We start from the raw sequence: 27,111 nt of genomic DNA, 5'->3' as shown, positions 1-27,111 counted from the left end.
AAATTACTACTATAATCAGTACATTCCAATGAGACAAAAAAAAAGTTCTGGAATCATCACATCTGGCTTTAAAAATCCCCGTTTCTACTATAAAATTTCGCTGTTTTCTAGTTTAGGGTATGCATGAACAAGTTAAAGTGGCTCATGAGTTTCCATTTTTCAATTAACATTTTCTTTATTTTGTTGGATAAACATCTTCATTCTGAAAATGTCTATATCCTATTCAGTATTGCCAGCATGTTTGATGGTATGCAGGGCAGAGACAACATACATTTTGCACAGCACAATTGTCAGAGTCTGGCTAGCTCCTTGTTCTCTGCATTTCATTCTTTTAGGATGCTGGGATTTTGGCAAGACAGAAAATATTTTACTGAGATCTGTGTACCCTGAACTAAGGGATGAACAAAGACGCTCAGAACTACTTTGTATGAATAGCACACCAGTAGGACTACGTGAACAATGCTTCTATTTCTAGGGTACCTAACTTATACATCACAAGATTTCAAGAGTGCAAAGTGATCATCCCGTCTTTTGTCTTAAAAGTAAAGGTGGAAAGTAATGTAAGTTCCTGAGAGAAAAAGCTCCATCTAGTATACTGGGACAGCTGCTTTTAAGGATTTAATAACAAAGCCATTGTTAATATTAAGATATCATAATATTGGTGGTCTTTTCTGTAGTCAGTATTGCAGATAGATGATAGAGACTTACATTTTTCTCTCCTTTTCCTATTCTTCTCCGTCTTATTGCTAGCCTCAATTGGGGATAACACATAACCAACTTTTCTACTGCTGCACAGCACTTTTCATGTAACAGCTACCTATTCAGCATAATTATCCAGTGCCTTGTAGTTCCCATCCTTCATCAACAGCTTTCCAGATTCTTGCAGCAGAGCTTAAGATTGGTATGAACTGAGTATGGAATGGCAGCATGCTTGTGCACATATGTGTGTGCACGCACAAAACAGGGCTTAAAGGAAAAGTATGCACTAACTGCTACACAATGCCATATGTGTGATTTCAAATACAATCAGGGAACAAACTGACATAAAGATAATGTTAAGGAAATGCCACCAAACATACCTAGGAAAAGAAAATAAGGGAACTACATAAGACATACTGAACAAAATATTATAGCAAATAGTAAAGAAAAGTAGTATCCACTCCTAAGAGTTATATAAAGCAAGTTCAAAATCACTTTGTCATTGTGGATCAAGAAGGTGACAAGAGAGATGATGATGACAACTGGCATAATTTCTCCAGAAACAATTACTGTTAAGACCATTCTGTTAGAAACAACTCTAGTTATACCATTGTGGCATATGCCTTGGTGCACACATGGGATTTTGAGTGTGAAGGAATGAAATCTGTACGTGAATAAGCTTGAATGGGTAAAATAAGCTCGCTTGGAGATTTTGTAAATATTTATCACCTTTACTTACCATAAAATCCTGCAATGATTTTTGTTAACAAGAATTTCCTACGTGATTGTACTGGGAGACATCTCATGCTTCTGTATTATGCCCAGTACAAGATAGTTAAGACCATCTATCTTACCATGAATATGTATTTAGTGCTGTAACTACTTCTGAAAGTGCTAGTAAGATAATTTCACATTAAAGTGGTATCTGTGTTTGAACTTTGAAGTTGACTTTTCCATATCTCAGTTGTGTCCAAGGCCACAAAATATTCTTAGTATACTATACCAAACCATTCATTCAACTGGATTTTTTTTGGGTAACAGCTCTACAGATGTCTTGCTTGATATGCTGCTGTTCTATCTATGAGTTTCATGAAATTAAACATCTCGGACATTTCACTTTAGGGTAGTATCAGAGGCTAGTGACATCAGTCAAATAAAAAATAGTTTCAAAGAAATGTACTGATTTCCATTACTTTCCTAAAATTTTCTGTTCAAGACAGTTTTTCATACGCATATTCACACATTCTTTCACCACCAGCACAGCCCTTTGTGGTCACTGTGCCACTGCTTTCAAATACTTCTGAGCTGTCACAGGATCCCAGGAACAGATGCCAAGGGAAAATACTTAAATCAACTTACAGGCAAACAATTATAGTCACATTAATTCTTTGCACGGAAAAGAAATAAAAACCAAACGGAGCTTAATCATAAGCTCTCTTATAAGCAGCTTATATGTTGAATGACATAGTCATGAAAACAAACAGCAAAATTTGAAATTCAAGCTCTTACTTCTTCAGCTTGTGGGATAAGAACTCAAGATAGTTAAGAAAAGCCTCTTCATATCATAACTCACTTTATTATTATTACGTTTTGCAAATTTATGACAATTTGTAGGTAAATATTCTTACATGTTGACTGATACCTAACTTCAGTGATATCAACTGGATATGTAGCAAACTTTTTTTTTTACAACAGAGAAGCTGAACAGAAGTTGCACTAGATTTTCAACTTTTCCATGTAAAGAAAAGTAAAGGCTTTATGAACTAGAAATACTAATACGTACTCATGTTCATTTCACACTTTACCTCTGTTTCTGCTGCATGGGTTGTTGTCTCATAGCCATATATTGCATGTCCTCTTGTAGTCGATTAAGAGGAGAGTCCGGCTTGACACGAATCCCGTAGTAATGATATTTGGAGTTCCCCCTTTACAAAAGAGCAAGAATTAAAAGAACAGTAACACTCGTTTTACGTGTCTACATTACATTTACTTTACAATTTACATTCACTGGAAACTAATACCCACAAATCAGGCCTCGCTCTCCTGTCATACCTGTTTTACATGGGTGTCATTTTACTACCTTTGGGAAATTAATTCACTCACTTAAACAAATATTATCCAGCATTTTAATTTGTAATCCTCTTGAGTAAGAAAAATAAAATGCAAATAAATACAACTTATCTGGTTATGGAGAAACACAATTCTTAGCAATTTCCAAGCTACATTTTATTTGTACTGATAAAAATCTGCAGCGTATTTATCAAAATGTAAACACATAAACAGTCAAAACCAGGAGTAGTAAAGGTATAATATCATCTGGAAAAGAATAAAACTGTTTAAGACACAGAACTGACAGAAAACCACTGCAATATTTAAACATAGGTTTTATTTATTTTTGACTGGCAGACAAGTTTCTTGTTCATAATTATTAGTTGTATTTTCTATTATAGTTCAGGATTACATTAACACAAACCTAGTTCCAAGTCTTCTGGTCCGTAATCCCATGAAGATTGATCGTATGAGTTTTCCAAAGGAGGCAGCATTGACCGGATCCAACTTGTGTTCCTGACAATGTCGTAAGTAATGGTTGTAAAGGGTACTTCTTGGAAGGCTCACTCCTTCTGCAGTTTCATAGTTGTCTAAAAGCCATTGAAGCTGTGTCACATACAAAACAGGAACAAAAATCATTATTACTTTATTAAAAACATCTTAGCGATAGAATGTTAACTTATGACAGTTTTGAAACCACTCTTCAGGTCTATTAAACAATTAATTCCTTCTTCAGATTCCTTAAGTGCTAGCTATACCATAGTGCTTTAGGATCTTTAGAATTACCAGGAATTAGCAGAACTCATTGCATTTGTGACCTCAGGTAAGCGTCTCCACTTCTTAAAATATTTTTGATTCAGTACCACACACCAATACTTGATAAAGGTATCTATGCTTTGGAGACAAACTGTTAGTACCACAAAGAAATAAAGTAATCATTATTGTAACTCACATAAATTGCAGAAAACAAACTCCTTGCACTAACAATAGTTAGTTAATGTATTTCTAAACCTGGACTATTATATTGTTTTTCTTTGCCTGATGTTAAAAACCATTATGACACTTATCTGAATAGAACATTTTTTGCTCTCAGATACATATAAGAAAAAAGCTATTACCTGTAAGTCAAAGGGCAACCTAGATAACGTTGAAAATAACTGGTACATCTATAAAGCATTAGGGGTACAATCCCTTTCAGTTGTAGCCTGATTGCTTTTGACTTCCAGGAGGAACTGAATGTGATTCTTGGAGAATTAGTAAACTTTTAAGGTAATTGTGGTAGGTAATTTTAGACAAATGCAAAAAAAAAGACTTTTCCTGTAACTCCACTGAACTTCCCAAGTAGGGCACACTCATGAAACATATACATAATATACAAAAAAGTGAAAAGGACAATTTAATACTCCTAGATTTAACATTACAGAAGAATGACAAAATAGGTAAAAAATAATATTAGGTTGAGGATGCATTTAAATTCCACTGGTTTAGCTTTTTGATATGCTAACATTTTCCTTATCTTCCCCAGTACTTGCCATGGATTCATTTCCCTGAAATTTTTGTTTAGATATAGCTTTAATGATTCACAAATTTTATTTTCTGTTTGAATTTTATTTCTCTGTTTTCCTAAGAATTCATACTGAAATAGTACAGTGTGAATAGGATCAGAGATCTTACTAAACCTCTGTATTTAATTTGAAAATGCAAACTGTGGACATTGTGTTTTCAAGATGGTGCTACAAACTTTTACTCTAATAAGCTAAATATTCACACAAATATGTACTAATTTTCAATTTAGTCCAGCAAAGCCGTAATTACTATAACCAAAACACAAACCAGTAAGCAATAATAAAAGATATACATGGTCTATGTGTTATTTATTCCTCTGCAGAATTATTTTGTTAGCGCAGTGCACGAATTCTGTTCCATCAATGTTCAGTGTAACTTACTGTGCAAAGAATACAAATATTTTAGTGTGCAATAGCCATGAAATGTTTCAGTCCTGACCTTTTCTTTATCGCAAAATGGTTACATACTAAAGTACAGATGTTAACAAATATATTGAACTTACAGCTATGTTTTAGTAACAGTGAGAAATTCACCAATACAAATGCGAAAACATTACCACAACATTTACTCTACACCATTCAAACATGATTTCCATATTCCTTTTTATTGAAAACATGCCCATAACTTTTCCATGTTCTTAAACATAAGCTTTAGAAAAATATACAGAAGTAAGATGTAAATGCTTCTGAGACATAAAATTGTTATCTCAGTTTGCAGGTAATTTTGCATTTCAAATAGACAAAACGAAAACGTAGAATTCGTCACCTTTACATCGGTTACTGTATCATTATCTAAAAAGTCTTAACACTCACAAATGCTTCCACATTGAGCATCTGTCATTTCAAAATAAAGCTGAAGAAAAAGGATAATCATAAATATATTTCACTAATGACCTGACATAAGACTGTCTAGGCTTAGTAACAAAGGTAATTCTACCTTTCAACTATTGCATGTTATCTATATTTAAAATCTATTATTACATCTATATTTATATTAAATACATTTATATAACAATCATCATATACAATTAAATCTATAATTTAATTGGAACAGATAGGGGATGTGAAGTATTTCTGGTTTTCCCAAAGGGAAAAACTTTGTCAATCCCAGAAGACTGACAAAGAAAAAGTAATTATTTTTCAGTTAAGTTCTGTATGTAGCATTAAAGATATTTTCCTCCAGATGCCTTCTAACCTATTATGAATCACTTTAAGTGCAGTTCATTAATTATATGAATTTCTAACAGATGTTATTTCAACAATAACTTGCATTATTCAACACTAATGTCCTAGGTTACAGTGTAAAATGTGCCAAAAGAAAAAAAGTATTCTATTACCATCTTCAGGAGCTGTTGAGACCAGGTGGGGCGGTGCTCCCTGCCTCCCCCCTCTGGACTACCTCCTGTTACTGGGCACAACAAGGCCTTATCGCCTGACCCATCGATAACTCGCTCCTGGGCTATCTCCTGTTAATGGCCCATCAAGGAACTGCCTCACGACTCCCCATCCCACTGTGAGATGCTCCGCCCGGGGGGAAGGAGCCAAGCAGTCCATGCCAAATAAAAACTGAGATTTCGAACACCCTAGCAGCCTTCTTCCACTGGATTCCCAGAGGAGTTTTTCACCCCGCACTGCAGTTCCAGAGGACAAGAGCTACCTACCTACCACTGGATCTTCGGAGGAAGACCAGACTCTTTTACCTGATCGCTGCTTCCACAGAACTACATCCATCGCTTCAGGAGGACTGCAGCCAGCATCTTATCGGACTGCTACTGCCACCCTAACAGGGTGTCAGGTTGTATTTCTGACTCTGTCAGTGTAAACCAGTGGGTTGGTTTTTTTTTTCCCTGCCTTGTGTTATATACATATATATATATATATATATATATATTAGTAAAGAACTGTTATTCCAATTCCCCATATCTTTGCCTGAAGGCCCCTTAATTTCAAAATTATAATAATTTGGAGGGAAGGGGATTGCATTTTCCACTTCAAGGGAGGCTCCTGCCTTCCTCCACAGACACCTGTCTTTCAAACCAAGACAACTAGGAAAAAAAAAAAAAGTGCAATACAAGAATTTTTGCTCCTGGGTGGAGGTACTTAGTAGCAAAGGCTTGAAGCAATTATTTGCTCGATTACAGCCTAGAAGAAGTAGTGCAGGTAATACAGAATTTTAAAAGGAAAATTATCTCCAGATATTATAAAACTATTCTAATCAACTTATTTTTTTTTCCCTACCAAGATAATTCTAAAACTGAGCTGTTCAGGTTTGAATTCTGGCTTTTTAATTCGTAGTACTGACCATACTGTATGGGTAAGGTGAGTAAAGATACGAAATATTTACAGAGTCAGACCTGTTAGATTGACTGTGACTCCAATTAAGCTGCTATGTTTATAACATTCAACTATCAATTACTTAAATAAATCAATCTCATGCAGAAATAAATCAGGAAAGAAAAGAAAACAGGAGAAATTACAAACTCCTTAAAATGAGCACACATGAACTTAGGAAAAAAGAAAATCCCAGAAAGCCTTATAGAGGTAACATAGGGCAAAAGTCCCAATCCCAAAACGAATATTTTCCCACAAATTAATATATCATCTGCAAAGTGAAAGTTAACTAAACACACAGTTTAGAATTCTATTTTAAAACCTATGAAACCAAATTATTTTAATGAATGCTGAACCAAACCATTAGAAGTGAAAATCAAGAACAGTTTAAACAGACGAAGGCTAAACCTATACTTGAACTTCCTCCACACTGTCCTTAATTGAGTTTAAAGACAATAAGCACTGCTTTAAAAACGGGCAAAACATCCAGTAAATTTGTTCTAGATTGGTAACTTCTTCCCAAATGATCAAGGCTAGGAAAGACTGAATGCCACAAAAATATACAGGGGGATTTCCACCCCCTCACCCCCCTCCCACCCCCGCCTTCACAGAGTCAAAGATATAATCTATCAGAATCATTCTGAAAAAGTCTTCACAGTCAAGAAAAAAATACCGTAAGACTTCACAGCTGGATATGAATCTCATTATTATGAACACACTGTGAATTGTGCATTGCACCAGGAATTAGTGGAACATAGTTTATTGGGGCACAGCAGCTTATCTTGCAATTCTTCTTAGCTTTATATGAAGATTCTGGACTTCATAGGATTAAACACAAACTTCTCAACAGCTCAAGTGTTCCAAGTCTTAACATAAATTTCTGACACTTTGCCAGAAAAAAGTTATGGTTGCTTTAAAAGTTGTATTTAAACAATAATTTTTATATTATCTAATACTATATATTATTATTAATATAATAATGTTGATACTGTCTTATCTTCAAAACAATTATTTTGTAAACATTCAAAGTGGAATCTATACGTACTTCTGTATAACATTTGGTATAACTTTTTGTAATACGATTTTCCTCTTTCAATTTTATTATTTTCTAAAGAAAAAAAAAAAATTGCTTAACATTTCTACAAAACAATTCTAGTTTTGACTTTGACATATCCAGACCCATACAGAAAAAATCTAAAACCCAACGCCAAATCTGTTAAAACATAATTTTTAATTTGATTTCTGAGGGACAGCATATTCTTACATTAAGACCATAAACCAAATTTAAACTTCTTCTGCAAAACAACAAAGGAATTTTGTTTAATGAGTAAAGCTGAGAAGGAAAAAAAGAGTTAAGATTAATACAAACTAATCAACATTGCAAAAATACAAAAAACGAAACCACAAATACCAACAGAAAAAAAAAATATTTCAAAAAAGACTAGCAACTTACAAAGCAATATTATTCACATAAGTTTAAAATTAACTTTGAGCCTTTTTCCTTTATATTAAAGTTACCTAAAGGATTTATTATTATATTTGGAGATCATGCTTTTACCCAAGTATCTTTTGTATATGGAAAGTTCTTAACTATAAGATTTGCAAAGTAAGAACAAAGCAAAAGGCAGCTGAGTGAGATGTTTCTGTGTACTTCAAATTAAGAGAATGTTTTCATATTTTTTTCCAGGTTGTCATAAGAATCTCTAGGATTCTTAAGTAAGTAAGTTAGTAATAAACTCTCTATTCAGAATAAATGAAGAAACACCTAAAAATAATCTAAATATATTATTTAGGCATGCTGTTTGTTTCTTTTCTTCCTCTTCACATGCCCCAAACTTCACATACGCTACACTTTACATATAGGTTACATATAGACTTTGATTTGTAGACGACTTTATTTAAAATGTCAAAAGCCAGCTAATTCAGAATTATTTGAACTTTATCTTGACATGTGAACTATAATCTGCAAAACAATCACATGTGTTAACTTGTCTTAACGCAGGTGTAGAGCATAGGAAATAGGTAACACAGCCACATACCATAAAAACATTTCACCTGACAAAATAAAGCCATGGGAGATGTAGTAGAAGATTACAAGCAACTAAGATGAGAAGTTAAGAGCAAAAAGTAGTGATAAAATAAAATAAAACATTTAGAGGCAGGCTAAGCATGCAGAACAAGCAAGAGAGAGTGTATGTGAAGAAGAGACAACTTACATGGCTGTTGAGAAGAGAGCTTCTGTGAGTGGACAGACCATCAGACTTTTGCAGTGTCTCAATCGCCATTTCAATCTGATAATAGATGTCATTAAAAAAAAGGACTCAAGACAAGATAGTAAAAAAGCCTGATCAGAGAAGTTTTGACAGATTGCTTACAGATCAATAGAAATGCCTGGCTAGGGCATATGTTCTACTAAAAGGCCTTATTCCAGAGTCCCAGCAAACACAAACCTCCCCAATGAGGTCAGAAAGGCATTTCACTTGCATATATACTGCAGGATCACAGCCTCAAAGTCCATTTTACCATTCAACCTGCTCAGGAAATTAAATAAGTAGACTTACTGGTCAGCTGCACTGAAACAAAAATACCCCTGATCGAACAAAAATATCATTAAATAAATAAATAAATAAAACCCTAAACAGAATTTTAAGGAAGGCCTCCATGTTTTCCCTCCAACTACATCAGAAAAAGGCATTCACAGCTTGCAATAAGAAATGAATTAGAAACAAAACTTCAGCTCTCTGGAATCACAGAGTCAAATCCCAAACCTAAATAATCCAATAGGCTTTCCACCATTAGCTTCACTGGGACAGGACATCACTCTTACTGCTGCCAGCACCCTTTGAATACCCCCAGCTGTCAAAGTAAATGGAAAGTCAGGAGTTATACAGTCTGCAGGATCCAGCCTTTGGAAAAGCAGATTGGTTCACAATAATTTTGCCTTTTAAAAGGAAAAGAAAACACAGCACTTCTAAAATACAAAGTAGTATTTCTTCAAATGCAAATGTACAAATACTCTCACATCCATTCCTATTCTTTTTTAGTATCAATGGATATTTTGATCAGTTCAATAATGACAGCATTAACGAAAAAAAAATTAGAACCTAAACTGTAATTTAACCAGGGAGCTAGAAGAGCAAAATCAACAACGAAAATGACAAAGACAACAGAATGCACATTAAGAAAAGGCATGCAATTAACTAGCTACATTAAATGGCCAAAGTGAAAGCAATGGAAACTACCACTTATACTTTTAAAAACACTCACCATTCCCCACATTGACATTTTTTAATGAGCCCTCTCTATCCTACTTCAAACACCACAGTACCATCCATAATTTTAGTGGCATAATTTATCAATATTGGCTGAATTCACTCTCTGTATAGCAGAAACTGAAAAACACTACAGTTGATATTTGAATTTATTGTACATATAATATTAGCTTCTCCCTTAATTAGAATTAGCAAGTATTTTATTGTAATAACTGTGAGGAATCACTTCTAGTTTCTCTCTTACAACTGTTTAATATTAGCTACATAGGCCTTTTTATAAAAAGTACATTATTAAAAATATGAAATCACTATATAAGAAAACATGCTCTTACAAAGCAATAATTTAATTTTTTTTAATATTCTGATTTCTTCGTCCTTCAGTGGCAAATACTATGAGGTCAAAGCATTCAATCACACAGGAAAGATCAAATTTTAAAAACATGTCGCATGATAAAAACTACAAGCTTGAAACATCATCATAGTAAGGTCAACTTACTATATACCATAGCCATAGAATTTCCTTTTTAACATAATGCTACAATCAAACAATGAAGGCCATATACTCATTTGAATCCTAATTCTGAATCTTGGGTTACTTGTTCCACAATCCTTAAGTCCATAGCAGTACTGTAGCAGTGAAGTCACATCTCCTGCTGCTCATTCCCACTACCGCACTACTTGCATTTTGTTGCTGCAACTTGTGGCCTTGTTTGTTCAGAGAACCAATCTGTTAAAAAGTAGTAGTAATTGCACTTAAAAAGTGGCATTACAGATGACACTCATTATTCCTCGCTGCTATATCGTTTCAATGACTTTTGGTGCTATGCAATGAGCCAAATCACAGAATGACAGAATGTTAGGGGTTGGAAAGGACTAGGGCAAGCTTCAAGAGAAATTGTTCACACTACTAATTATTTTTTTGATTATTTTTAGTCTAAATTTTGATAAAATGAACTTTCAGCTTTATCTGACAGATAAGTATCTGTTTAATGACAGAAACCTTCTTCCTATGTAGGCTATACAATTACTTCTTAATTATTTTTCAGCATAAAACATTTTTGATTTGAAGACAGATTTTTCTCGACACTAAATCATTCATCTTGCACTTTCTCAAAAATTTCCGGCTGCTTCTTGTTTTCCTCTACTGGTGTTCCTCAGGGCTCAATTCTAGGGCCAGTTCCTGTCAATATTTTTATCAGTGATCTGTATGCAGGAGTTGAATGCACCAGGAGCAAGTTTGCTGAGGATACCAAACTGGGAGGTGCTGTTGACTCTCTCGAGGGATGAGCAGCCTTGCAGAGGGATCTGGGTAGACTGGAGCATTGGGCAATCACCAGTGACATGCAAATGACAAGTCAAAATGCCAGATTCTGCACGTAGGATGGAGTAACGCTGGGCACAAGTCTAAAAAGGCAGAGGAGTGGCTGGAGAGCAGCCCTGCAGAAAGGGACCTGGGGGTGCTGGTCGACAGCAGGCTCAGCAGGAGCCAGCAGTGTGCCCTGGCAGCCTGGAGGGCAAACCGCATCCTGGGGTGCCTCAAACACAGTGTAAACAGCCGGTCAACAGAGGGGATTATCCTGCTGGATTCAGCGTTGGTGCGGCCTCACCTCAAGTGCTGTGTGCACTGCCGGCCCTACGATTTAAGAAGGATGTGAGGGTCCTTGAATGTGTCCAGAGGAGGGCAACAAAGCTGGTGGAAGGGCTGGAAGGCATGTCCTGTGAGGAGTGGCTGAGGAATCTGGGCATGTCTAGTTTGGAGAAAAGAAGGCTGAGGGGCGACCTCATTGCTTTCTACAACATCACCTCTCCTGAGGAGGGGACACGGAGAGGGAGGTGCTGATCTCTTCTCCTTAGGATCCAGTGCTAAGACATGTAGGAATGGTTCAAAACTGGGCCAGGGGAGGCTTAGACTGGACTTTGGGAAGCATTTCTTTACCACGAGGGTGGTCAAACACTGCAACAGGCTTCCCAGAGAGGTGGTCGATGCTCCAAGCCCATGAGGGCTTAAGAGGCATTTGGACAATGCCCTTAATAACATGTGGTAACTTTTGGTCGGCCCTGAAGTGGTCAGGCCGTTGGACTGGCTGATCATTGTAGGTCCCTTCTGACTGAAATATTCTATTTTATTCTAGTCTCTTATGCCAAGCTTTTGGGTTTTCAAGATGATCTATGTGACACAGAGTACCATGTGTATAGGGAGTAATAGCTACCTGAATAAAAGTTGTTTATGTGAAGGATCTGTTCCTTCAAGCTTTTAAGTTCTAAGTTTTGGGCAGGGACTTTTATTTAGGTTCTAGGAAAACTGAATATAATTTGATCTCTATTCAAAAGAGCATTTAAGCACATACACAGAGTAATTACATAGGTAATGCAGTGGTTTTTATGATGGTATTTTGTGGAAAGACTATGAAAATAATTTTAACATTTAAAATTATATACAAAGGGAAGACTGATACCCTTGCATTTTTAGCAATAAGCAGTGAGAAATTCCAGGCACAACTAACTACATACACATTAGGAACACTAAATGACAGTAAGAATTACACATACATTTATTTGAATATGTGATCAGTCATACATTTCTCCTATTCTCCTCTTAACAAGACTAAAAACATTATTAAAACATTTGACTGATAACTGAAATGTACACTATCACTCCCACTGCAACTCCAACTAAACCATGTTCAATGTTACACTACTGGTAGAAATGATAATCAGTTTGTATAGTAACATAAACATGGGTGGACACTAGAGCATGATAGCTGTGAAAACTATGACTGTAGACTTCTAATTCAATTTGTTGTTTGCCAACTAAAATACTGCCTTATATTCTGATGTAGTTGTTAATGATTGTGGGTATTTTCCCGGGGTTAAAACATTCAACAGTTTGATCCCAGTATATGCATCTGGAATCCTACAATGTTCAGTCTCTATTTGATCTACTGATTTGGAAGTTATTAACTCTTCTCACTAGTTTAAGTCTTAGTGTTCATTAACATGTTACTAGATAATCAAATTACGCATAAGTCTCAGATGTGTATAGCATAGACATAGCCAATACCTATCGTTGAATCCCACTTTCAAACCCACTTTGAAAAAAACTGCCTTCATCTTAGGAAGAAGAAGAAATAGTTCTTTTTCCATGATTCAATTCATTAACTAATGATTCAACTAATTAACACAAAGTATTTATGTAAGTTGTTCTGAGGAGGTCAGAACACAAGGAAAATATTCCACAGAATTTTAACCCCTGAGGTTTTGCAATTAATCTGGATATCCTACGATTTATTGTATCAGTTGGCATCTGCAAACCACCCTCCCCCAGCAGCAAAGAAGTCAATTTTAGGTGGTATTTCAAAATTCAATACATTGTTGCATCACATTCAAAAAAGATAGCTCCTGTTTCTATCTCCACAGGCACCGCCCATTCAGAATACCTTTTATCCACTTATAAAGGTTTGCCCTTTCAGGCTCTAAAGGAAGTGAAATTTTAAAGGAGCTTTCATCACATGCCCCATTATGAAGGAATGGACTCACTTTTGAAAATGTGACGCTTTCATTCCTTTAGGATGCCACAAACTTGCATTATTTACAGTGGCTTTCAATTCTGTTTCAGGACACAGTATTCATGTATGTCACACTGTTTTCTGAAACTTATGCCAAAGGGTTGTGTTAGGCAGACAAACTTGCCCAGGAAAAAGAAGCTTGAAAATGAAACAGTATTGACCACACTAAGAGAACTCAGGTCTAGGTTTTAGCCAGAAGAACTAAATCTAAAAGATCTGTATTCCTTGCAATAGACAAAGCTGTAACATCATCTGTAAACAGGTTCTATGAAATTTTGCTCAAAAGAATGAAACAGCACTATGAAGGCAGAGAGAAAAATATTTTTTAAAAGTCTGTTGGAATGAAAGAAATGTAAAGATGCAGAAAGAGAAGAACATATGTACATACACACTTATATATGTATACTTAATCTCTATTATATACATCAAAACAGATCCTAACTCTTTTTCTTTGTGGTCATTTTTCCATATTTGGTATAAACACTTAAAGGAAAGCAAAAAAAAAAAAAAAATCCCTTGTCAAGCTGAACATAAGGACTTCTAGAACATATATATTCCATTTAACACTGAAAAACATGTGGAAACACATCCAAGTTACTCCCACCAAAAATGTAGAATTTAGAAACTAAAGGAAAAGTTTAGTTCAGATTAATATTAAAACCAAATTTGAAAACATTTACGGCAAGACAGCCTTAGAGAGAGGTAGAGTGGCCATTTTAGAACAAATGTGCATTTAATCAGAAACAAAAAAAAATCAGCCCTTTAAAAAGGTGATGCCTCTATGCCATTGATAATCAGTCTGTTATGAGAACATCAGTGGCAAGTCACCTTACATCCAGTTTATGCATTTTCAAATAAAAGGAATTAACATAAATTCCTCTCATGGTTTCAAAGATATCTACTTTCAATACATTAGGATAAAAAACCATTGCATTTCTTACAATATTTTTTCATCAATGATTGCAATGCTACATTGGAATAAACCGAGTTTCCAACAACACTACACTTTGATTTTTGATACACAAATATCAGAATAAATATTCAATTGCCAAAACTGGCAACAACCTATGAGGTGCTACAGGACTTCTAAGCAGAAAACACACCAAAAGCCAATGACTGAAAGCTGAAGCCAGATTGTTTCAGAAGAGAAACAAGAAGCGTAGGCAGGTGAAGCCAGAATGCAGACAGGGTAGGTGCGGCTCATCTTAGTAAGGTCATTCTCCCTTTTGCCCACATTCCTTGTCTTATGAAAAGAGCACAGTCTCTACTCAAGACATAGTGGAGCAGCAAGGCGCTCAATGGGGCAGAGAAAGACATAAGTTATTTTGGACCCATTGCTAGACTGGAACCTCTGGAAGATAGAGGGAGAAGTCATGATGCTCTACAGTACAGGTCTGAAGGAGAAACCAAAGCAGGAGGAAAAGTCTTGGAAACAGAGGTTTATAAAGGCACAAGATCCACAAATTCTCTAAACTTCCCAGCCCTACAGTTAATTCATATCACAGAAATTGGTTTTCAGAAATAGTAGTGATTAACTATTCTTATGATGCATTTAAAAGAAGAAAAAAAATTATCCGCCTTCTTTTATCTGGAAATTGATGCCTTTTTTCACAAAAAATGTCGCTGTGTTCAGCTGAAGAAGTCACAAGTAAATGTCTTGCCAGTATAAGAGGTCAGACCAAATGATCTCATAATCCTTTGTAGCATAAAAATCTGTGCATCTTCTATTTGATCAGAAATGCATTGTTTTATGCTGAGATGGATCCAGCTAAATAAAAATTACCAGAAAAGCTGGGGAATGAAGGAGCAAAAAGTTCCTCTACCAAGAAAGAGATCAATAAACAAAATCTCAGCTCAAAATGTATTCCAAATTATAACCCTTCCACCTTCAATGGACCATTTAAACAATTCTTACTTTTTGTTCTTAAAGTAGTTATAATACTTCCCCTAAAATCACATTACCAGTATATGGTATTTACACTGGGCCTTCTTCTTGTTGTCTCCTCCCTCCATTTATTTTGTCATGTTTCAGTTAGGTACCATCCTTTCTTTAAAGTTAAGAGCAAATTTTGCACACCGTGTTTACTACCAGAAATAGTAATTTCTGGTGATACATTATGTCCTTATTAATTTTGCTTTTACTTTCATGTACATTTAGATTCGCACTGAAATAGGGTACATTTCTGCAACAGCATGAGTGGAGAACTCCTATGTTTGATGATGACTGATGGATGACAACTGTAATTGCAGATCAGTCATAAAGCTTGTTAGAAAACAAGACTAATAGATAGGAGCCTCTCAGTGGCTGACAAGCATAACACCACAATTATTACTAGAAACCATATGAATTTTTTAACCTTGTGTAATGAAATATGTTGATTAGGTCATCCTGTTTGATCACAAGAACACTCCTTAGACATTTGCATATGGGAAAAAAATTGGAAGGTACTTTAGATTTCATTATTAACATGGTAATCCAATTTTCTAGTTAGTCTCTTAAATATAGCTGCTGTTTCTTTAATAACAGCTGCCAATAAACCAAACAACTCTTTCGTACAGGCTTCAATATGCAAATTCATTTAAAACAGACATCCAGCTAGGATAAATCACTTCTTTTTCAATGCAATCACAATTTATTCTTAACCAATCTACATATATTCACACAAAAATGGTCATTGTGGAAAGCTATCTACCTAGAATCTTATATAGAAGGTCTTATAATCTAAACACTTTTCTATTTTAGTGAAATAATTCTTTTCAGTAGGTAGCGAAGTAGTTTAATAGGCCAGCAAAGGATATAATGGGAAGAAGCAATGAAATCAATAGAAATCAAATGAGTAAAGAAAATGCAAACAAATGTTCTTCATGCATACCAATATAAACCACTATATGTCAGAATAGTTTTGATCGTGCACAGTTCTTAATATTTTGGCTGTAAAAAAACAGCTATTGCCTGCTATAGCTTAAGCAGGACAGCTTTCTTTTATGAATTTTTGACAGAAATTAAAATGAAGGAACCGTTACAAGCAAAATACTAGCTCTTTATCAAACCTGAAGCAGAACTTAGAATTACATTAAAACACAAAATAAAGCGAAGATAAGGTAAAAATTCTCTGATTCTCTTTTATTGAATTCTGTACAACCAAATAGCACACCTGGCGAAAAGTAAATTAGATTTTTAAGTTTTAATAATAGTTAATTGACTTATTTTATACATTTGACTTCTAACCTGAAACTGTTCTGTTTGTTTCTTTTAACTTAAGCTAGATGTATCAGAAACAGATAACACCAACAACACAATTAATTTGCTTGTTACAGAAGGTAATTATTTGGTCAGTAAGGGTGATAACAACAGGACAGATTAAGTTATCAGTTGAGAAGAGTAAACAGAACTCGAACCTTTATGGCAAAAGTAAAGGGAGCTTGTGATGACCACATGTGTTAGTAAGTATACTCTTAGTCATATATATATCCTTTGTCTCCTTATGAAATTCTCCAAACTAATTAAAAATTCGGAAATATTTTCTGAGTATTATACTAACAAACTAGCCTGGAAAGATGGACATTAATTTGATGACTCCAATAAATTCTCTATGCAAGAATGAAAAATGTTAGTAAAGATCAAATGAGGATCAAAAGTGAAACAAGATCTATCTGTCTAAGGTGCAATTCAAATAAAATACCACATTTCTCTATTTTGCATAGTTTAATTATGCCCTCTAGTAAAATTAAAACAGACTTGGTGCTTTAAAATTACAGTTTAAGCTGAACCTTTTGTGTTTCAATTGACTCTTGAAATTTAAGCTGAACCATACACATCAAAAGCCTGAAATTATAAAATCTAAAATCATGTTGTGTCACACTTCCTTAGCAAGAAATGTACTTCTAATATATTCTAATGTCTCATAGTTACAGAATTATACTATGTAAAATGAATAACACCTTAAAAAACAGAGGAAAATATTTTTGTGTTGAAAATGCAGTTTAATAACTTATCTAATTAGAAGCATTTTTTTCTAAAAGGCAAGTTGATACAGCAGTATAGAAGTTAATTGAAACAACAGGCTGTTTTATCGACACATGAAGCTAGAGGAAGATGTTGCTGAAGGTATAAACCTTAGATTTTGTTAAATTTTGGCAAGTTTTACTTCTAATTTTGGCAAAAAAATAGAAAGTTTTTAAATTGCAAAATATAACATGAAGTTTTGATATCATTGAAATAAGTCTAGGATATCCAAGTTCCAAGTAAGTCTGCTACTCCTCATTTGTATTTACTGGATGCATTTAAGCCTCACTTGATTGCACGTTCAGTTAAGCATTTCCATTGACTAAATTCTGTGGTCAGTTTATAATTACAGCATAATATGCAAAACAAAAATGCATTTGTTCTTATTTGATTATGGAGTAAACTAGCATGATCTCTAAAAGAGGCAATATTTCTATTAAACTGTAGAACAATTTAAAACAACTAAGACCACACAGGAATATTGTTACAATTGAAGTATTTAGAGAAACATCACTTTCCAAATTTCATTCCATCTAGAAGACCTATTCCTTACTTATGCCTACAGAAAACTATTTGTTTTGCCTGTGCATGGCAATCATAAAGTCAGGTGAAAAATTTTGTGAAGTATCTTCCAAATAAGTGAGAGAGTACTTCAAAGGAAAACAGTCAAGTTAAAGACTTTATTTTAACTAAATTAACCTGAAAGAGGAATGATGCTTTTTTCAGAAACTTTGTTTTTCTATTAAAATCATGTAAAATACAGGCAAATGTTAACATACACCCGTTTTTGTTTTGTAACTCAAAAAATTCTCTGTTGCTAGCTGAAAGCTCCCACTATGTTACTGATATTTATACTACTAATGAATTATGACTCTTTACAATTTTTATTCTCAGAAAATAATATTACACAGGTTTTGGATGAAATAATAATTTTTTACGTTGTACAAAAATTTTGTATTTATCCATACCAACCACCTTAAGAATCAAAATGAAAAGATATTATCAGATCATCTAAATTATCCAATGCTATAATAAACGTTCACCATAATTCCAAACAGAAGAATATCAGATTTTTACTCATTACATTGGTTCCTAAAAATTAAGTCCCCTAATTTCATAGCCCTTTTGAGTACTGATGAAATCTGTATTACTAATGATGCTTTATCTCCTTTACTGTATTTTTCACCTCTTCCTATTCTATGTTTCACAATTTTCTTCCCCATTACTCCCAAATCTCTCCATCTAGACCAGAATACCTAGAAGAATTAGGTAAAAGTATTAATTCGGGTTACGCAGAAAAGGTAGAGGAGGTATAAACCCATTTTCCTAATTGAAATAAAGGGTGACTGAGTAAGCTCTTAAGGGAAAGTTCTGTCTTTATGGTTGTGTCCACAATATTATCTATCACATTTTAACAGAATGCATCTTCCCGCAGCACTGGAAGACACTTTTACAATGTGCTTTTAACCTGGAACAGACTTTCAGAGACGTACCATAGATAAGCATGAACAAAGTGTTAAAAGGTAGTATCTCAGTATCCTGAGCAATTGGAAATATTTTGAAATAACCTACCAAACCTACACTAATACCCAGCAAGCAAACCAAACAAACGCACTTAAACAGAATTATTTAACATTTACATCTAACATAGCTACGCCCAACAACACTGCCTTTTTATGTTTCAGAAAAAATACAAAATGTTAAAGGAAGCTGATTTAGTTTCCAATCTGACAGATACTCAGCTCAGACAAATTATTACGTGAGCGCTCCCAAAGCATTCAATTATACTACCCAAATGCAAAAATTTAACCTATGAAATGTGAGTATTTGCAAGCTGTCAAGGGAAAGGTCTGCCTTAATGTCAAGTTTTCACAGTATTCATACTCCTGTATCTTACTTACACATAAATTTATTACTTATTTTACAAAAAGCACTACGTAGTACTTATTCTCACAACATAGTATTGCCAAACATTCTGTCACAAAAACTGTGTCAGTTTGCAAGAACATCTGATTGACTAAGAAACTAGTCTCAACGATTTTGCATCAGCCTGAAATACTTACTGTCGCTGGGGAGGCCCGCGTTGTATGAGTCACTGAATGACCAGAATTTTCCATTGAATTGCCAATCAGATAGGTCCCTCCTGAGCTGCTAATGAGTTGTCCTCCTGTGACACCCATCTGAATCCCTCCAGTGCCCACCATGCTATGAGACGAGACGACTGTTGTCACCTGTGCAGAACTTCCTTGAGTATCAAAATAATTTCCCCCAGTGTTTTGGCTGTACATCTGGGTTTCTGTGTAAGGATAAGTTGTCGATCGGCTTCAAGAAAAGAAAACAAAAGGAAAATAAATTATTTTTATTGCTCATTTAGTTGAGGGAAATGTTATAATTACAGAAATATATGCACAATGGCTACAACCAAATTAAATAAGACTGACAAACAATCCCGGCATCTTCAGAGAACAACATTTAATCAAGTCAAAGCACTAAATAACTAATTCAGTGACAACGTTAAACCAAGTATCCACCAAAAATCACAGAAAAATTTGTCAGTCTTACCTGAGAAGTATGACAAAAACTGATGACACAGATAGTTCATCTAATTATTAATATACTGCAAATCAGTTTATAAAGCTCCAGCTATTTTAACTTTTTTTCAATCTGACAATAAAATTTTGAATTTTAGTCAGATGTTACATATTTTGCATACCGTGCACGTTGCAAAATTACAAACAATTCATACAAATGTCAGCCAAGAGAGTCCAATGTTCAAGAATCCTATGTTATCAATTGTTTTTAAATTCATTAAAGCTCTTGACTGATGCTTAAAATTCTGAGTTCACTGGTATTTAGGGAAATCCAGTTATTTTTACAAAACTGGGCATGAGTTCATATTATGCTAAAAAACTGCATTTAAGAAATAAAAAACAAAAACAGAACTATAATTTGTAAAAAGGTCACAAAGATGACAGAAGTTTAAGGTATGCAACAGTAACATTTTTTTAAAATCACTGTCAACTATGAAACATTCATGTCTCATTAACCAGTTTATCCTAACATCCTATTCAGCTACTGAAACCTTCTATCATACGTTTCACATTCTTATTCACTTGAAATGATCTAGTATTCTTCATAGGTTATAACCTATTTATAGTTTTTTGAATGTGCATTTGTTACCAGGTACAAAACTTAATCTTCAAATCAACGTATTTCAAAATTGCTAAGTAAATAGCATTCATTATTTTAAAGGCCAGATTCCTCATTTTGGAAAAGTCTATTCGGAAATTTTATCCTGTTTCATGACTGCTAAGCTTTGTATCTTGGCAAGCCTGATAATAGAAAGGTTGAAAGGTAAAAACCAGTCAGTGTACCTAACCATTAATTTTCTTATTTAAGCATAAAAATCTGTAATATTGCTTGTAATCAACAGGCAACACCATTTTGAAATTCAAAGTTCTCCATTAACTTTGAGTTGCATATGTTGAGATGTACTTAGCCCAAGTAAATACATTTTATATGTACTATGATTTAGAGAAAACAGAGAGGTGTCCAATCTCTGCATAAGTCTCTGATTTGTTTGGTATAATCAGACAAAACACAAAATCATGCAATACCATGCAACTAAGGGATTTCAACAAAAAATTCAGACATTTTTGTCCAAAAATACAGCAAGAGGAAGAAGCAGCATCCACGTTTTAGGCACTAAGCCGGTGATTAATACATCTATCCAGGAATATATATAAAAGTTCATGACAATTTACTTTTGTTGTTACAGTTTTTTAATTATGAAAACCTACACAAGATTAATTAATTAGTAAACAATGGACTCAGAGATAATGATTCCTTCTTTAGCTTCAGAAAATTGTTACTTTTAAATAACTGAAGAACATATGCCACCTTATCAGCAAAGTCAGAACTTTTGTTGTATTAACTATGACCACAACGGTTTCTCCCTTCTTCAGAGACTTTTAGAAACTACAAAATTTAGTTTTAGAATCCTAAATGTTTCATAAACCTCATACTACATTATTTGCCCCTCTTTAACCTACTTAAATATTTTCCTTTTTATTCTGAGTGTTTCAAAAGCCTCAAGATCAGCTGCAAGTAACTTGAAATTATTCTTAAAAATGCCTTGCAGTCTACTGAAAACAAAGCAAAACAATTCTTTTAGGGACTAATGCTCAAGCAGACAGTTAATCTAGTAACATTTCTTTTGGAGAGTTAAAATTCGTTGATCTTTGCATTGTAATAACCTATGTATGTGTTTAGGTACAGTGAAGGTCCCAATTAATCTGTTTTATCAAGCCAAGGGATCATTGTGATACCTTATGATATCACTGTGATTTTGTTTATCTTGTGATAAGCAAGATAACCACTAGCGAAGCTGCTGTTGCATCTGTCTCAGAATCACACAATTTACTGAATGTGAAGAATTATCCTCTGCTGCATAGGATAATTTAGGAAAATGAAGTGACGGAAGCTCAGAGAAAATAGTTCATGCTAATGATCGTCAAGGGACTGAACACTGTAATTTGTCCCAAAAGAAGGAAAGAAAAACTTGGTATCAGTATCAGGTATTAGTAAGGAAAGGAACAAAAGGACAAGGCCATTGTTGACAGTAAAAATAGACATGGCTACAGGAAAAAGATTGTCCAAAAGATGCGAGGAGAGCAAATCTCACTTGCAGAAGTGACATTAAAGAGGCAATTCTTTAAAGCAATGCAAACCCTATGGAAAATTTCGCAAGAAAATTAAGTCACAGGCTTGGTGTGGAATAGAGAGAGAAAAGGAAATGATTGTTTGCTTTTACCTTGTTTAGATCTGTATATCATGTATAGTTTCTAAATAAGGACTGATCGTATCAGAACACCTACATCTGAATATAACAGTGCTCTGTATCAACGGATCAAGAGCAATTACTGGGGTACACCAATGGGTCACACTCCAAGATAAACACACTCTACCCTTTGTTCCAACAACCAGCAGGTTCTTCTAGAACACCTGATTATTTGAGATGATTATGCAAACCTTTAACAACGGAGATCAATGGGGTATGAAAAGCGAGATAAAACCTTTAAACACACAAGAGATAACTTGAAACAAGGAAGTGATTGTCTACTTCTCCATAGCACTTGTAGCACAAACACGCAATACTTTCTCAAATAATACGACATATATCATATAGTCAGTTCTTTCCCACAGCAAAGGTTTTAAAAGCACTCCTAGCTCTTCTCTTCAACAGCTGCATATAAAGACTTGGGGACTAACCTTAGTGTAACTTAAGTCCTCTGGCTCTTTATGAGAACAGCTTGGCAATATACTGTGGCATGAGATACAAGGCAGGCAACAGAATCTAACAGTTCCTCCTATTGAACCACTGGAAATTCACTGTTTACTGGAACGCAACATTAGAAAGTTCATCAGAGTTACTAATAAGTTTGAAGTCTAAGTAGTTAGGCTGCAAAATCCTAGTTTCCAGAAGGCTGTGCAAGCCAGATGATGTTTACTCTGACAGCAAGTCACACCAAGTCAGACACTGTGCGAATTCAATTCAGATTAAGCAAATCCAGAACACGTGTCCAACGTTGAGATCCCACACTGGAAATTAATGAGACCAGCATGAGTTGGACTGGGATTGCAAGGTACAATAGTTCAAGGCATCACCTTTTATGTCATAATGCTTATGTGCATTCTATAACAATTTGTAAAATAGAATGCTAGAAATAAAACACCTGGAGTTGTGGTATAAAGTTGTTAACAAGATTATATTTTTTGGCACATGGAAACAGAAAATAAAAAACTGATTTCTAAGTTTGGTAAGCCCCATCGTTACCACAAAAATTAAGTGCAATGTCTTGTGCTGTATTACAGACACTGATATACTGTTACAGAGCTTAACTTTTAGACACTTTTCTGCCTTCAAAGACACTGACACTTTGATGAAATGAGACAAATAAAAACAATGGCACAGAAAGAGTAAACCTCGTTGTCCTCCCTTAGTTTTCAGTATGCACATACACTCATGTGAAATCATTTATTCCCAGCTGTACCTGATTGAGTTCCACATAAATGTCAAGAATCTGACGTATTGACTACTATAAATCAGTGTTCCTGTCATCTCATCATAGGCAGGATTACTAGGATTACATAGGCAAATTACATGGGTTGATCATGGCCCCAAATTTTCTTTGAGTAAGTAGCTGACAGGACAAACTTACCTTTCCCGTATTTATATTTGCCTAGAAAACATCGGCTACAGACTTATGCTGGTTTTATTCATGTCTTAGAAACATCTGCCTTGTTGAAAGATTTCTCCATCACTCTGTGTTTTAGCATTAAAAAAAAAAGCCAAACAGACAGTTCTTTTTCCAGGAACTGAGAAATGCAGAGTGACTTTAAATAAAAATTCTAAAATCATGTTAGAAGTCCAGACAAGTTAACTGAAATGCAGTTTGTGTTTGTTTTAAATTAGGCTTTAACTTTAAATTATATTCCAGTAACTTCTGTGTCTTGCAAAATCAGTAATCAACTACTGAATTCTTATCACTAGCTGTAGGCACTGACTTGGAAAATTCGAGTCTTGGGTAAAATGCACATGAATCTGTTTTTTCACTTGAAGATGTATACCTTTTACACCGCAACTTGAAATACCAGTATCCCTTCACAGTGGTTGCACAAGAACAGCATCTTAATCCAAAGAAGAAAACCATTCAGTGACAATTTTTTTATTTTTCTCTAATTCTAATTCCAACAAACAAGTAACATCATTATTACCTTACTCATCAAGTAATAACCTCAGAATTACTGTTGCGGGTTTTGGTACGGATTACCTTCACAGTTTAGCAGGCAGGTGTATAAGTATTTTTTCACTATCATCTCTGTAACGGAACTTAGCCTTTTATGGTACTTAATTAACTAAGGTATTATTTCCTGGGATATAAACATGATAAACACCAGATGAAAATAAATATTTCAAGATACACTATTATTTATATGCAGAGTAGCTAATGCTATGGTATTGCAATATGGTAGTAAACCTCCACGCATAAAACTCAAGAAAGTCTTTCATGCCAGAACAATATTTCAAACTTCTTTAAGATTTTCATATAATCTTGTGGTCCTAAAGCTGATAGTGAGCTTCTTAGAAACTAGAGAGAACAGAACCCTTTGCCTAACACTGAGGGAAGACCTTATCACAGTTACACTGCTGTAACCTCTGGAGGTGGTGTATCATAAGCAACAGGAAGAAAGGGAAGTGCCATATACCCTAACACTGACAAAACAGAACATGATACAGTAGTCGAATGATAATAGAGAGGGCTAAATCATCTGTCTCACCTTGTCTCATACAACCTCCTGCCTCCCCACAAAGAAACCTACTCTACTCCAGGGCTTTTTAATAACAGATCAAATCCCTACGAAGCAATAACCTTCTTCCACAAAAGTCTCCTCAATTGATCTAAATACAGAGATGGAAGAACTGATAAGATAGTAAGTAATTTCTTTTCACCAATTCCCCTTTATCAAACAAACTTCTAAAACCAGAGCTCAAAACCTACACTATGAAAGGGCAATTAATGCATCTATAACCACAGAACAAATATTCGAAGTAAGCAATTTCCTCTGTAATATAGTGGACCTGCTTTAAGCATACACATTTTCTCTATGCAGACAACTGAAAATATATCAGCCACAAAAACCTTTACAAAATTTACCTAAAATAGAGTTGCATTATCCCATATAAAGAAATTCTTATTTGTCACTTCCAAAAATTAAAGTAAATATGTTACTGACAGGCATGCATTTCCAATAAAAACGAACTGAGATCTTCAACACTCAACACTTCAAGATCTTTTTCCACATGGAAATAAAGCAATAAAAGCACACATAGTGCACAATTCCAAGAAAACCCTGTCATCCAGGGAACAAAGTAAATGAAAAAAGAGCAGAAATCTTATAAATTATATTCTCAGGATCTGCAAGTTAGACAGATAAGGAAACCTCAGTTACAGACCTCTAAAAATTCTGGTGCAGTACTACAGACCTATAGTTCAAGAAATATGGCATTGCCTCTGTCTTAGGGTTTGTACTAAATCTGCAAGAACTGAAGACTTGGGCTTGTCAGGCTTCCTTTGTCTAGGCTTGTCCATGCTAGCCTAGAGCTTTGTTCTGTTAACAGTAACTGTCCAACAAACAGATAAATGTTACTTAATCTCGTTCCATTCTAGCTTTGATTTCTATGATTGCATGGTATAAACCTATCACTCAAATGCTGATGCATTGCTCTAACTAATAGACGGTAATATCAAATAGCTATTCTGTGTAGAATAAAAAATCCATGACCCTAGATTAAAAATGTAGCAAAGAGGATCATAAGCATGGGATGACAGTATTCAAGAAATATCCAGCAAATGTAAAACACACCATATATAGTAAACTGAGATGTAATGTGGAAATGGAAACCAATGAGGAATGAATAAGGTGTAGACTGTGCTAGAAAACATATTAAAAAGAGCTGCAAGTGGACCCAGTGTGAGTAGAGAGTCCCCCACCACCCATCATACTTCTCCAGGCATAACACCTGTGATGGTTCTAACCTGCTGTAACCCTTTCTCAGATGTAAGCCATTGACCTTGGCATGCAGAGGGGTAGTAAAAGGGTAAGCATAATTCCAGAGAAAAAGGGATGGATGCTAGGAAGTACTAGAAAGATAATAACTTCAACTATATTGATAATAATTCTTTGATTTGACAGTTAAGATTTCAATTACAGTAACAGTAAATTATTGGTTTTGCATACATAAACCACACAAATTACAGAATCACAGAATGGCAGGAGTTGGAAGGGACCTCTGGAGATCATCTAGTCCAACTTCCCCGCTAAAGCAGGTTAGCCTAGAGCAGGACATACAGGAATGCGTGCAGTACAACAAATTCATGAAGAAGGCAGTTTGGGTGCAACAGCAATAGCAATTCTTGGACAACCTCAGCAATTAAAACCTTCTTTGCCACTCCAGAATTACCAGGTAAATGGCTACAATTGATTAATACCTTACAATTTATGCAAGAAGAAAGTTCATGTCTAGTATAGGGGACTCACTTGGTTTCTTAATATAGGTGCAGCCATAATATTCTTTATCTATTCTAAACTGCCAGGTAGGCCTGTACCTGTCATCACCACAACAATGCATTTTTGTTTCAGGATAGAGTGACATGCTTGACAAGCAAAACTGTTATTAACCAGACACAAACGTAGCTAACATAATTCAAATATTCTCATATTATACAATGTATGTGACAAGTTGTAGGTTACACCCCTTGTATTACCATTATGTCTTCAATTATAATAGAACCAAACAGCTTTTAAGTGTAGAAAAATGACAATACAAAATGAGCGGGCAGAATTGTGTTATAAGAATACAACAGCTACACTTGACAAAGTCTGTGAAACCTGATAAACTTACCTTTAGAATCAAAAGAACCAGGTAACTCTTTCCTCATATATATTCTAACTGCATCCTGTGTTGCTACCACATATGGACTTAAATCAATGTTAGTTTGCAAGTGCTTTATTTTGAAGACAACCCAAAAGACAAACCAGTGATCACTCTAGTCAACTGC

The 27,111-nt window shown here is 34.8% G+C and overlaps 1 protein-coding gene across 1 annotated transcript in view; it reads right to left on the bottom strand.

Annotated features, from left to right (window-relative positions):
* Positions 1 to 27,111, bottom strand: part of RFX3 (regulatory factor X3) — a 139,847-nt gene that overhangs the window by 21,076 nt on the left and 91,660 nt on the right. Inside the window, exons 4-7 of the mRNA XM_086480490.1 lie at positions 19,552 to 19,810; positions 8,861 to 8,935; positions 3,173 to 3,354; positions 2,505 to 2,624 (exon numbers count right to left, since the gene is read on the bottom strand). Of these exons, the coding sequence (XP_086336616.1) occupies positions 2,505 to 2,624; positions 3,173 to 3,354; positions 8,861 to 8,935; positions 19,552 to 19,810 (636 nt within the window). The remainder of the gene's footprint in view (positions 1 to 2,504; positions 2,625 to 3,172; positions 3,355 to 8,860; positions 8,936 to 19,551; positions 19,811 to 27,111) is intronic.

This window comes from Leptosomus discolor, chromosome Z (assembly GCF_034619465.1).
Source record: "Leptosomus discolor isolate bLepDis1 chromosome Z, bLepDis1.hap2, whole genome shotgun sequence".
Lineage (NCBI taxonomy): Eukaryota > Metazoa > Chordata > Aves > Leptosomiformes > Leptosomidae > Leptosomus > Leptosomus discolor.
This window is presented reverse-complemented; position numbering and strand designations above follow the sequence as displayed.